At 37.9% G+C, this 13711-nt stretch overlaps 1 protein-coding gene across 1 annotated transcript in view; it reads left to right on the top strand.

Annotated features, from left to right (window-relative positions):
• MYO16 (myosin XVI) overlaps positions 1 to 13711 on the top strand; it is a 283911-nt gene that overhangs the window by 106341 nt on the left and 163859 nt on the right. Inside the window, exons 10-12 of the mRNA XM_010161190.1 lie at positions 3749 to 3859; positions 6048 to 6113; positions 9434 to 9561. Coding sequence (XP_010159492.1) covers positions 3749 to 3859; positions 6048 to 6113; positions 9434 to 9561 — 305 coding nt within the window. The remainder of the gene's footprint in view (positions 1 to 3748; positions 3860 to 6047; positions 6114 to 9433; positions 9562 to 13711) is intronic.

Raw genomic sequence — 13711 nt, 5'->3', positions numbered from 1 at the left:
GGTTCAGATAATATGGAGAACCCCAGCACAGCGCTCGAATCCAAACCCTTCTTTTATTTAGAAATAAAGACATTTTTCTCTAGCCTAGCATAGGTTTAATCTTCATAGAGATTAGGAGAAACCCATTGTCTGGCACAGGTGTTCCAAGTTTCGATAGCACACAAGGGAATATTGTGAAGACCTGTGCCTGCTTTGTTCCTGCAGGCCGAGTGAGCACACGGTTAAGGGAAGAAGGCCATAGGCTTCTGTCTTTCATCTGCTTTCCCTTTCCAAGAAACTTTAAAAAGTTCTTGGAATTATTTTGTTAATTTTGTTCTACTCCAGTGTGCATCATCAAAAACAAACTTCAAAATGTATTTTTTTAATTTTTTTGCCAAGTGGAATTCTTGTTTTCTAGCCAGCCTTACATCCAACTGCCATGATTAAAACCAAAAAGAGCAAGAAATGCCATCTTCTGTGTGGCAGAAGAAACTGCATTCACTCTAACAGGGTGAAGAGTACACCTCCAGAACAGGTGGGCAGAAAGATGCAGCCACATACAGAAAGCAACCTGTCTGTGTTTGTCTTGTTCGAAAGCCATATTCTTCCTTCTGAGCCTGGAAACAAAAATATTTTAAAAAGCGAGTATTTAAAATAGATAGGAAAAGGAATAGTCACAGTAACATTTTTGTAGACTCCACTCTTTTACAGTACATCTCTTCTGAAAAGAATGAATCGGTGAGATAAGGACTGTGGGAATGTACATTGTTAAATTTTCAGTTGGTCTATTTGCACTTACATGTTAGAGCAAGTACATATTACATGTACATGTAAAAAACCAATTATTACATTAGCCAAATCTAGTAAATAATCTCCTTGGGATACTCTTTTGCATTTGTGCAGTTATTGCATTTTGGACTTAATGGAATGAGAGGTGTTTTTTCACAATTTCTATGGGGAAAGAAGGAAATAGAAAGCATCATTGAAGTGTGATTGGGCACTACTGCCTCTTGTCCTTGTACCTCTATGCAGCTGGTATATCTAGAGCTGCTGTTGTAAGGTATGTGTTCTTCACATTGTTTATGCCTTGCTACACCTCTCTAGTTCAACGTCTGTTGTAGATGGGATGCAGGTTAGTTGCCTGCCTTTCCTGTTTTAGTGGGTGAGTGGAAAAACACTGAAAGATCTCTTGCTAATATTCATGGTTTTACAGGCGTATGAGGCTTACGTATACCTTTTTAGTTGTCAGCATTGGTAGAGCTGATAAAAAAGGAGACAGCTTTCCTCATATACTTGTTTGAAACATTATTTTCTACTAAATGTATTTGTTTTTAGAGGAATAGTAAGGAAATGATTAAAGACTAAAGCAGATCTCCCCAAATTTTTCCAGTCACTGTGTCAGTCCCAAAATGGAATTTTTTTGATGTCCCCAGTATTATTGTGAAAATCTCCAGGACAGAGCCATTACAGGAAATAAAAATGCAACAATAGCTATAGAGCTTGAAGTAGAGAAAAGAGTACAAGTGAGCTCTCCATGGATAAAAGGTACTGCAGTGCTCTGGGAGTCAACAGAAACTGGGCCCTTGCAAGCCTGCTTACATATGTCTTTCCTCTTTGAGGAGCTACAGCTTCCTACATGCTATGTAATACTTAGAATTCATTTTTCTCTGTTTTGTAGTTTATTTAGTGATTAAGCTTGTGTCTCGTTGTGGTTGCACACTCATTGTTTAGTACTGGACTTAGATGAAGACAAGAGTAAGTTGAGGTGGACAACTGACTGAAAACCAAATATAGTACTTGAATGTTTGGCCTGTGAGTAAGTGCCTAATATTAGGATAACTAAGACCATAAAAAAGCTTGGAAGCTAGGGAAAAATAAGTTTGTAGTGTCATGGAGTTGAGTCAAAGGCAGTAAGTACTGACAAAAAGAGATGTCTTGGAAGGGATTTTTTTGTGCTGATGTGAGAGCAGTCATTTTTTGACAAACACTGTGAGGCACAAGAATATTTAGTGTAAAATGAAGTGTGAGGTTCTTACTCTACAATTTGCATGTGTATTTCTCTATTTGTAGACTTGAGAAGGTTTCAAGGCTTTGTAATTTCACTTGTACCATACCAGCATATGAATCTGAGTAAAGCTGGTGAGCTATTTAAACAGGAAATATAAGGTTTTGTTTTGTGTCACAAGGGCTAGTGGCTCTGTGGTTGTGATGTCTGGTGTGCATCATCTGTTTCTTCTTGGTAAAATAGAAGAGTAAGCAATGCCATCTGGTTTTATGACAATTGAATATTTTTATATTGATATTTAATTTTTTGAAGAAAAAAATGATAGAGCTGAAGATCTATGATTTAGAGAAGCAACAAAATCAAATTAAATTCATACTGATTATTTATGACTACAAACTTCACGGTGTTTGCTCGTGGTTGCCTAAAAAATTGCATTGTGTTTGTATGTATTTTTCAAGAATCTGGAAACACTGAGGCAAAGAGAGACTGTTGGTCTTACTTCATAAGATCGAATTCTTCAGCAATATCACACTGTGCAGCTCTGACAAGTGTAGGAAGAGAACCCAGGGCATCATGATTTCTGAACCTTGAACCTATGGAAACACAGAAGTTCAATAGTTTGGTATCAGATCCCCATTATTAGACATCAGTATCCATAGTCTTTGGGGTCATCTTCTTGCCAGAAGCACACTCCGTGTTCCCTCCAAAATCTCCAGTCTGCTTGCTGCTTCCGTCACTGACCTCCTGCGACACGCCACTGCCAGAGGCTGAGGATGCCAGGTTGTTCCCTAGGAAAGGACAGTGTCTGCTTTTCTCCTGAGCTTGCATCTTAAGCAGAACAGTAGAACAAAGAGGCTTCATCTTCATTGTCCATCCTCAAAACAGAGAGTATTTTTGTAAACTCTGAACAAAATACTCAAATAATTCTACCATCGTTCACATGAGAAATTTGATTATCGGTATTCTGCTGAAATGCAAAAATGTTTTTCTTTGGGCTGATATAAAAAAGGATCAACCTACATTTTAAGTGTAAATCATAATTTCTAAGCACAGTGTTTAATGTATCAATGTTTATTTTGTCTTTAATCACATTTGCCTCTTTTTTTCTTCTGTCTCCTGTTTGTCTTTTGGGTTTTGTTTTGGTTTTCTTAACATTTACTTTATCTTGTAGAGCTTGTATGATTCCTCCTAAGTCTCAGAAATGTTAAGCTCATTTCATTCACCACTTTTGCCTAAAGTAGCTGCTTCTGAATCTCTTCTGGTCTCCTTGACAACGTGATTCCCATTTCTTATTAAATTCCTTCTATTCTGCAGGAAGAAGTCTAATAGAATTTTAAATGCTGAAGAGCAGTACAAGAGCTGTGTTAAATACTGTGCAATAAATAGTTTACAATGGCCCTAACTTTTATAGTCTTGATTTGTTCTGCCATAAACGATTAATGAAGAGAGCAGAAGAACTGCATTTGAACTGGGAATCTTCATGGGTTCAGGGATAGCAAATGGCACTCTAGTAGGGGTCTATGTTCTTAAGAGCCCATCAGACTCATGCAATTATAAACCTTAACATTAATAATTTTTGATGTTCTTTACTTGCTTAAGATTAATGATGTGTAATTGTTTGGAAGGAGAGACAAATTTCCAGTTTCCTAATGAATTTTTTTTCCAAAAATGTTATTGTTCTAGGTGTATGCTTTATGTTAGAATGTTACGGTACAGAATGATTGCTTTTGAAGTTACTTGATTTCTCTAATTTGTGTTTTCTAGATCAAGCTAATGCCTCCAGCTCCAAATGATGACCTGGCTTCTCTGAGCGAGCTCACAGATAGCAGCCTGCTTTATGAGATTCAGAAGCGTTTCAGTAATAATCAAATATATGTGAGTTGCTACTCACCTATCAGCAGTAAGCTTTCAAAAAAGACCAAATGAGAGAATAGGAAGAATAGGTTTACTATCTTAAGTACTCGACAGTAAGCTGCCTCAGACACATGACTGATATTTAAATGGATCAGGACATATGTGTGCAACTTCTCAAGTTTATATAGGAAAAATAGCAATAAAAAATGGAATAACAATTCAGATCGGTTCAGATAAAACTTATGTGGGTTTATTTCACAGAGCAAGTGCATTGGTTAAAATCGGTGGGTACATGTCATCTTTCCTCTCAAACGACTAAAACATGGACTGACTTCCATCTTTAACATTATGTTAATTTTAATAGAGCATGTGATTACTGGAAATTTAAAAGAAATTTAGATTTTAAAAAACTTATAATTCAACATGGAAGTTTAATTACTCCTCATCTCGTCCTATATTACAGAAATCATTCTCTATATTGCAATGTTAGTCACCTAGATACCAATTGAAATAATAATAGCAAGGTTTTTGTAAAGCATGTTTTCCTGGTTTTGCCATATTAGACTCGGGAAGTGTAGATCACTTCTGGAGAAAAATCTGCACTTGAAAATTTTGGTATCCCTGTTCATATTTTATTCATAACATTTCTAACTTGCTGAACAGCTGAGTGGCATGTTCATGTGAAACATACAAATTGGTTTTAAATGTGTGTTGATTGCACTGTTTAGACTAAAGGAATATGGGGAGTTGGCATCTTGCTGTGAATACCTTTGATATTTTTGAAACTTCAGTTCTAGCAGATATGGCACTCGATGATAAATATTCTGGGGTTTAGGATCATAGAATCAAATCCTATTTTATTATGACTATTTCTTTTGCGTTATCTCACTTTCAAAGGTGCCAAACGGGCAACTTTAACTGATTTCAGGAGGATCCACAGATACTCGGTATTTATAAAAAGGAAGTGTTCTTCAGGGTGGTGAGGCACTGGAACAGGTTGCCCAGAGAAGCTGTGGATGCCCCATCCCTGGAAGTGTTCAAGGCCAGGCTGGATGAGGCTTTGAGCAACCTGGTCTAGTGGAAAGTGTCCCTGCCCATGGCAGGGGGGTTGACCATTGATGTTCTGCTTAACAGCAGCCATTGTACTTTGGTAGAGTGTGAGCATCAATGCTGGACATTCTTGAATCTTTGGGTGATTTGGTTCTCAGGCTTAGAAGTGTCTTTGGACTACAGTTCCAAATCAGAATTGTCCTTAGCTCTGAACACATTTTGTTTCATGTTTTGGTCAACTTAATAAAGTTTCATTCTGCAGAAAAACTCAACAGTGAGGTCAGGGTGGGGGAGAGAGAGGAAATAAATTACTGCATTTCAGAAGAAAAATAGTATATTTGCTAGGAAAGGCAGTATTTTCCCTTCCCCAAAACAAAATGCTTCATTTGAGAAAGGCAGCATGACTGGGACTGTTCACATGATGGTTTGCTGTCTGACCTCTTCAGAGACAGAGGCAGACATTTTTGCATTCGGAGAGCATGGTACAGCAGCAGCTACCTATGTGGAGTGAGAAGCATAGCGGCAAGGGGGACCTACAGTCTTACGCTTAAGTACATCTTTCACCTTTGCAACCAGTGGATGGTTTGCTATTTTTAATATAGCCAGGATTTTTTTCTATATGCATGTACGTATGTTCACGTACATATAAACATGTATACTTCTTTATGTATCATCTCCTCTGCCTTATCCCACAAGCAACCTATTTTAATGTATCAGTTCTGCATAGTCAATATACCATTTCCAAACTTTGTCATCTGTCCCGTAAAAGATTGCTTGAGGAGCTCGTATATGCAGTAGGTACGTCACGTTTTTGTAGTTTAACAAATAGTAAGTTACAAAGGAACTTTTAGATAATGTAACAGTAATATACGCAGTGCAGTTCTTCTGTGCATTATTTTCCATTATGAAGAGCTCAGTTCTGTTACAAAAAGAACAATTAATGCTCTCTGAATTGTAAATTTAGATCTCAATTTAAAACTATGAGGTTATAAGCTCTGAATTTGCAGATCATGTTTAATATGTTGATTGCTAGATTTAAGAAGTTTTGCCAAAAGTCCTTTCTGGAAGAAAACCATTAACCCCGATAAAGATTTAATTCATTACTTAATAAAGCAATTATATCCTTTTTTTTTTGTTGTTGTTTTTTCCCCCCCCCCAGACCTACATTGGTGATATACTGCTGCTTGTGAACCCATTTAAAGAACTTCCTATTTACTCTACCATGGTAAGTGTTCATTCTTCAAAATGTTACAGTGGAGATCTTTGTCAGTGGATTCATATAGTTCATTTGGCAGGCTAAAGCCCTAAAATTAGTTAACTTAAATGACCTTTTCTTATGCTGGAACCTCCTTAACTTTTAAGGCTAGCAAAATTTTTAAAATTTCTTCTGAGATACCACTGTTTTTCTGTGTTTCATTTGTAAAACAGTCACCTTGCTGACGAGCAGTAACACTTCTTGATTGTTTAAAAGTATTCCCTGCTGTATAACCTTGGAGGTTTTTGCCACTGCCAACCTTGCAAAAACAGGCACGTACATCATGCAGTGGTTGGTTGAGTTCACACCCCCCTTGCCCAAAACACAGTTATGAAGATAACAACCTTGAATGGTGCAGAAAGGCTCAGAATGCCTGTCTGGGCTCCCTACTCAGTGCCGGCACCATGCCAGCAATGAGTGCCAAGTGCTCGGCGTGAGCCTAGCACTACCCTGGGGTGGTCACACAGAGGTGACTTGTGCTGGGCACAGGCACCTCACGGGCAAGGGGAACTTGGGTCCATGTCTGGCACTGTCATATGCACCAGGCCACTTAGGAAGTGCTTCCATGTTTCTCTCTTGAATAGCAGTGCCCTTACCTTTCTTTCACTTTGGGACAGGCTAGTTATTTACAAGGGGTTTATCATTTAGATATGGATACTAACTTCATTGGACTTTATAGATCAGTGGGAGTAACATAAATTCAAATTACTAGATCTCTGTTTCATCCTCACTCAGTAATTTGAGAGACAGAATATTAGCATAATTGTTGATTTCTGCCCACTCTCCTACCGCCCCGGCCCCTCGCCCCTTGTTACTCCACTGAGGGCACCTTGCTGCACAGAGATCAAGCACAATGTTGTGTTAGGGAGTGTTCAAATATGTTTGTTTAGCTTACAAGAACTAGAAAGGGTTCAAAATTTGGTAAGCAGACTGCTCTGTGGCTGTTTGCTGTATCATGTGGCTTTGTGTGTATCATCAGTAGTAAATTTGAGAGAGAGGAATGCTGGGACATTCAATGGCAGTAGCAGCAGATTGCAAGTTGGGAGCCAAATTTAGTTTCTAGAAATAGAAGCCATCCATCATCCCCAGGGTTTTAGATGATGATATTTTTTTCCTGTCACTGTGTATTTTACATTATATACATGATTTTGTGCACCATATGTATTAAAATGTTTCCTGAATATTTGCTGCATCTTCTCTTGAGCTCTCTGTGATAGATCTATTTTAGCAAGTTTTAGCATGAGACACTTATTGTCCTGTAATTGTTTGGGTCACCTTGGATAGCCATTCCTTTTACTCCCATCATTGTTTTCTGCATGGAATTGGGCAATAGGCAGGTATTTCCCAGGTGATCAAAAAACCATGGTTGTAAAATAGCTTTGTTTTCTCTGTTTTTGAAACACTCAGATATACTGCAGCAGCTTAGCTGCTGTTATATTGAATTATTTAAGTGTTACATGGTCTGTTTATTAAAGTAATAAAAATTGATGTCAGCTCCTCAATAGACACTGACGTGCTACATGATGTGGCTCATTAGCTAGCATTTCTGTTTCAGGTATGTGGTTTGTTAGCTGTCAAAAAAACATTGCAAAGATATATAGGGCATGATACTATTTTTAAAACCAGGAATAAGCAATGGAAGGATTATCACGTACATTTTTCAATACCAGTAACACCTCGGGATTTCTTCTCTTTTCTAAAAACACTTTAAATAACTTCTCAGCAATCTTTATTTTGTTATCCTACGCTGAAGTCCCCCACTTAGTTCCAGTGGAATACTACTAATACTGCTAAGTCTTTTTATAAGCAGTTATTTGCTCTGAGGTGACATGATGCATCTTGCATTAACGGGCACCAATATACTAACTCTCTGTAGAAGCAGCTTGTGCTACGGTCATCCTGCAGTGTCACGTTTGTGCAGAAATTATCTGTGTCTGAATAGGGCAATATATTCTTGGAGTTTATGTATTAGAAAAATGTGTAAACTTGCAAAGCCTTTGCAGTGTTAAGCAATGAGTAAAAGTATGTGAAGGTTTTTCTTTCCGCTTAGTGACATGCTGCAGTGATTCCTTGAGAGTCAGTGTGGATTTCATCTTCTTCAGTCAGGTAGCTCAAAGGGCCTGAAAGGGCCGTATTGCGGTGGATTCATTCAGGCACAGCATTGTAGATACCCCAAGACTGAATAGTTTAGTATGTAAATAAATAAGACAGACATGGGACAGGAAGGGGTGATCCTGTGTGATCTACTCTAGGTGATCCTGCTCTGGCCAGGGGCGTTGGACTAGATTTCTAGAGGTCCCTTCCAACCCCTATCACTCTGTGTGAATCTGTGATAAGCACATGATTAATCTGGAGAAAGGAGCAAATACAAAATGGTACCATGGTGGAAAGACTGTTAGAGTAGCTGGAGAAAACAGGACATGGTGGAAAGGAAGGGATTTGGTTGTTAGCATCCGGTATCATTCTAGAGGCTTTGTGATGTTACAGTTGTCCCTCAGCTGTCATGGGTTTCTGTAGAGCCTGTGTTAATTTTCTGATCCCATGAGAAGGTCTGATAAAAGCTGCATGAAAAAGGTAGATAAAGTTATTTGCTTAATGATATTTGTAAAATGGTATGGTGTTTCTGCACACAATCTTACCTCAATCACATTCTGTATTTTCTTTATTATATTTATTTATTCTTAAAGAAAATAATTGTAGATACCACACACTGTTTTTTCTAAAATCTGCTCGATATTAACTGAAAGAACGTCAGTGTATCTTCAATAAAAATTGAAGTTTTGGTAGCAGATAATTGATTCTATGCATACTGAAGCTTTAAGGACACTACATGTTGCCAGCTGTGTGTTTCACAGAAGTTAGTCTGTGTTGCAGAGAGAGTATTTGTGAGGGGCCACTCTGTCATGTAAGAAATGAATTAGTTTGTAACTTAAGCTTTTGATTTCAATTTTATCTTTACATGGGATGATTATATTTCATTTTTAAGTCAAGACATTGAAAAGCTATGAAAAGATAAAGAAGTATCTTACTAGGGTTTGTTTTACTCAGTGCAAAAATCAGTATTGTTGAGTCCTCTAGTTTTGTTTAATTTTGTGTCTTATTTAGATACTCTATGCTTACAGCTCTCTTTATAAAATCTTCATATGTACTGTAATGGTACCATGCATATACATACAGAGATGCTGTTCATAATGCGTTTAGAGAGCTTTACAAAAGACCCAGGATAAGGAGGATGAAAACAGAATTAGTTTGAAATGTGTTGATCATGTTAATTTTCTACAATTTTTCAGGTCACCCAGCTTTATTTAAGTAACTCTGGAAAATTGTGTTCCTCACTTCCCCCACATATATTTTCCTGTGCTGAAAGAGCTTACCACATGCTATTCCAGGAGCAGCGTCCCCAGTGCTTTATCCTCAGGTGAAAATTTATCTTCCTATTAACTAATTTGTAACTCCTCCTTTTCAGCTGTTTCCCCCAGGACTCAACAGTTGAGATTTCCATTTTATTTTTTCCTCCAACTGGTTTGTTTCTGTGTACTGATCTCTGTATGATACATTAGAGCAAGATTGAACTGAAAAAGGTTTAATTACATCTCAAGTTCATAAATTCTCTTGGGGAATTGCCACTCCATCTAACTGCATCTAATTAGGACCGAAGAGTTAATGGTAAAGAATTCAAAATTGCTGTGCGTGTTTGCTAATATTACATGGATCAGGATTAGAAATGGAATCTAGTGACAGTAAAAATGGGGAGCCCTTGACTAAATTATAAATGCCTGAGTTGGGCCACCTCCATTGGAGCTTCCACTCTGCCTCACGTGTTCGCGTGGCCATGAGTTTGTCATTTAGCTGTCCAACTTCAAAATGAACTTTAATCAGTTCCTTTATTCTGTGTTGTTGCTGTGATAATTAACTTCAAGACTGTGAGTAAATGTATTAGGAATCTCCAGTGAAGCAGAGTTGCACTGAAATATGCCAGTTTTATAATGGTGAATTATATATTTAGAATTCACTTGAAACTTTTGATCCCCAAATCTGTTAATCCCTTTTCTTCCTTCATCCTCACTGAGAGCAACGCATCTGGTGAATTTGGTGTAGTTGGTCAAAGAAATTTCTTGCTCTGTCTTGCCACTTTGACAATTGCTGTTGGCTGAAATATTGGCAGGGGTTTGCAGAACTTCATGGGAGACAGGAAGAAAAGAAGCTGATTTTCATTTGACCAGGAATAAAGGCTGATGCCTTGAAAAACCTTGTAATTGCCCTTGAACTACCTCTAATTATAAGAAAATTGAATACTATGAAATGGGGAGGACACAATACTCAAAAGCAGCTAATAGTGCTGGTTTAGAGGTACAAGAGTTAAAATGAATACATGAATGCAATCATATGTATCCATTTCTTTTGCATCCTGTTTATGTGGTACAGACTCCTGTGAATATTTGAAGTTCTGTATATTATGTTTTCATATACCTCTGAATATTGTAATTAAATGTTTCTTTTAAAGGCATAGTTTATGAAAAAAACATAGTTTATAAGCTTCTAAATTATAAATGTATAAATTAATTAGGTGTGGAACTGAATGTTGATTGGTTGGAGCAAATGGTAACCTTTTTATAACCTAATCAGAATGGAATAATTATTTATCCAGTGAGCAGTGACATTTAAGCAGAGGTACAAGCAATACTAGGAAATCATTACTGTATGTTCATACTATCTTCTCATGAATATTAACTCTTGTTTAGGTATAAAAATTTTGATAAAAATAAGAAATATCCTAAGGCACTTTCAGTAGTTTCTTCCGAGTAGGAACTTGGGACACTACTAGTTGATCAATATTGTTGTGAAGTTGCCAGTAAGTGTAGACAGAGAAGCAGCAGAATATAATGTGTATTCACACTTCAAGAAAAAGGCCAACTGCCAAGTTAAGTATCATGTAGTAGTACACAAAGAATGTTGTACTTAATAATAAATGGCTTTGATATCAGGGAACAGTTGCTACTGATGTTTTTGTATCAGGGTAAGGAATGTATTAAGCCCCACTGTCCTGATGCCTGCCCAGCCCACCATAACTTAATACAAATCAGTGACCTGATGAAGAATGTGGCAAGAGGGTGCTCTGCTGATGGCATCAGCGTTGGGCCAGGCATTTGCATATCACATCAAGGCAACCCATAGATGTGCTGTCCTAAAGTATCCTTTATGTGGATAATTGGTTAGATCGAAAGGTCCCTTTTGAAAATGGAAGTTGAAAGCATCTGGTAAGTTGGGATAGGAGGTAAGTATAGCTGCAACTTAACAGAAACAGCTAGAAACCATTCTTTGTAAATAGCATTCTTCTGCTAGCAGTAGATGAGAAGACAGAAGGGAACTAAGATCTTTTAGAAGTACATAAAGAGGTATTAAAAATTATGTGTTTCCATTATGTTAGTCCCTTGGAAGAATCTAAATAATGAACGTCTGTAAAGTAAAGGCAATGCAGGAAATCTCCATTGGTTTTCTGACAATAATAATGATCTGGAAAGATCCTTGACGTAACTCAAGTTATATGTCTGCCCCTTTGCTGTCACCTGTTTGTGTGTGTGTGTGCGTGAACTTGTGCGTATGCTCAAAATGGATTTCTGTTTTCTTGCTGTTTCTGCTGTAAAACAGTATTACCCATGAGGCAGCGAAGGTTCTTCCACCAGCGTGAGGGATGATTCATTGGTTAGCTCTGTGCTAACGAACAGCATAGAGCAGGGCTTACTGTCTGGCCCTGAGGGCATGCGGTACAGCATCCAGTCAGTTTTTCTTTGATTTTTCACTTGAAGAGGGGTTTGTGGGGAAGTTTTCAAGAGGTTTCATTTCCTATCAAAAACCAAATAACTGCAATTTTGCAGTTCTGAAATAATCCAAGCTTTTGTGTTTCACTTTGTTTTCTCCAACCCCTCTTATCAAGCATACTCTTAATTTTTGAGAAGGAAGTTCTGTACGTGTTTGGCCTGTGGTCTGTAGTTTAAAACTATCTCTAGTTCTAAAGCTGTTGTGGATCCAGTCCCATGCATGCGTGTACAGTGCGATGAGAGCGCCCAGTAAAAAACGTAAAAAAATACGTTTCCCTCTAATGTGGAGTCACAGGCTGAATGAAGACAGGGGAGTTCAGAGAAGCTCTCTGTAGCTAGAAAGGCCATTTCGTATAAGCTCTCAGAAGGAAGGAGACAGTAGATGAACAAGTGAAAAGGACACCTAGATCCCTGAGAACATTACACTGGAATAAGCTGGCTAGGAGTGCTTCTGCCCTTCTACCTTTGACTGCTCGTTTCATCATTTCTACACCATCCCTGGTATCCACACAAACATTCAGGTGGTGGCATGGTGAGCTGGGCTGGAGCTACCCTCAGGTCAGAATTACACCTTGGGAGGGTGGTGGTGATGTTGAGGAGCTGTTTTAACCTGAATCTGTTCCAAAGCCAGCTTCCCCTAAAAGTGAAATGGGTTGCCAGAACAGGGCTGGCAGGACCCAATGGTTTTGGCAGTGGTTTTGGCTTAGACTACGTAGTTCCTAGAATCCTTGTACCATGTTTGCTGCTGCTGTAATACTGAAATGGTTGTCCTGAGACTGCCCAAGTCAGAGCTCTTACAGTGAGGAGTAGTGGTGTGCCACATAGGAAAATAGCCACACCAGATCAGAAGGCTGCTGGTTTGGTTGGTTTTCATTAGTAGTAAATCCAGTGAAAGTAGAGTATCCCTGTGGGTATGTACTAATCTCAAAATGGAAATCCCCTGGTACGTTCAAAATACATCGTTTTGGCATGCGAGCACTCTGGGCATTGCACACCAATTGCACGCTTTTGCCTTCTGTGGAAAAGTGGAACACGATGCAGTCATAGAACAAAACTCTTAAACCTGTATTTGGTTTTAGGTCTATTTTATTTACAATAATACTTTATAGAATAAGTAATTTGTTAGTATAATTTATAAGCATAATTACGCTTTAATTTAATTTTAAAGATTTTACCATGAGAAGAGGCTACTGTTTTGATGTGCATGTTGGGATATGATATGGACCAGTGACAATTCATGCCATATCATTGTTTTACTTTCCATATGCAATTCTCAAAATATGTCTAGCTTAACTGTTAACTGCCAGAGAAGAACCAAGTGATGGCAGAATGTACAACTCTCAGCTGAATTTCTCCTGAAAAGTTTGAGTTTGTTATTTTAAAACATAGTAATTTCTTTATGGACATCTTTTATTTGCAGCACATTGAGCTGTACCCACAGTCACTTCAAAAGGCCTGCGAAGGATATCAGAAAATGTACTCTTACTCATGTTAATCCCGTCATCTTCATCAAACTCTGTAGCGTCTTTATTTTTTGGAGATAGTTTATTTTCTATTAGCAATGTTTTTCAGTTTTGTGGTTTTTTTCCAAAGAGTAATTACAAAAAGATACTTCCCATGAGTTTTGTGGCCAATACTAATGATTCATGAATTAGTCTTTTATTGGACACATACTGTTGCTAATTAATTCTGCATGCAGTGTAACCCTTAGTGATACTGGTTTTCTTAGTCTAGTCATTTTTGCCTTCC

The sequence above is a fragment of the Eurypyga helias genome, unplaced genomic scaffold (assembly GCF_000690775.1).
Source record: "Eurypyga helias isolate BGI_N326 unplaced genomic scaffold, ASM69077v1 scaffold12351, whole genome shotgun sequence".
NCBI lineage: Eukaryota > Metazoa > Chordata > Aves > Eurypygiformes > Eurypygidae > Eurypyga > Eurypyga helias.
Note: the sequence above shows the minus strand (reverse complement) of the source record. Positions and strands in the feature narration are given on the sequence as shown.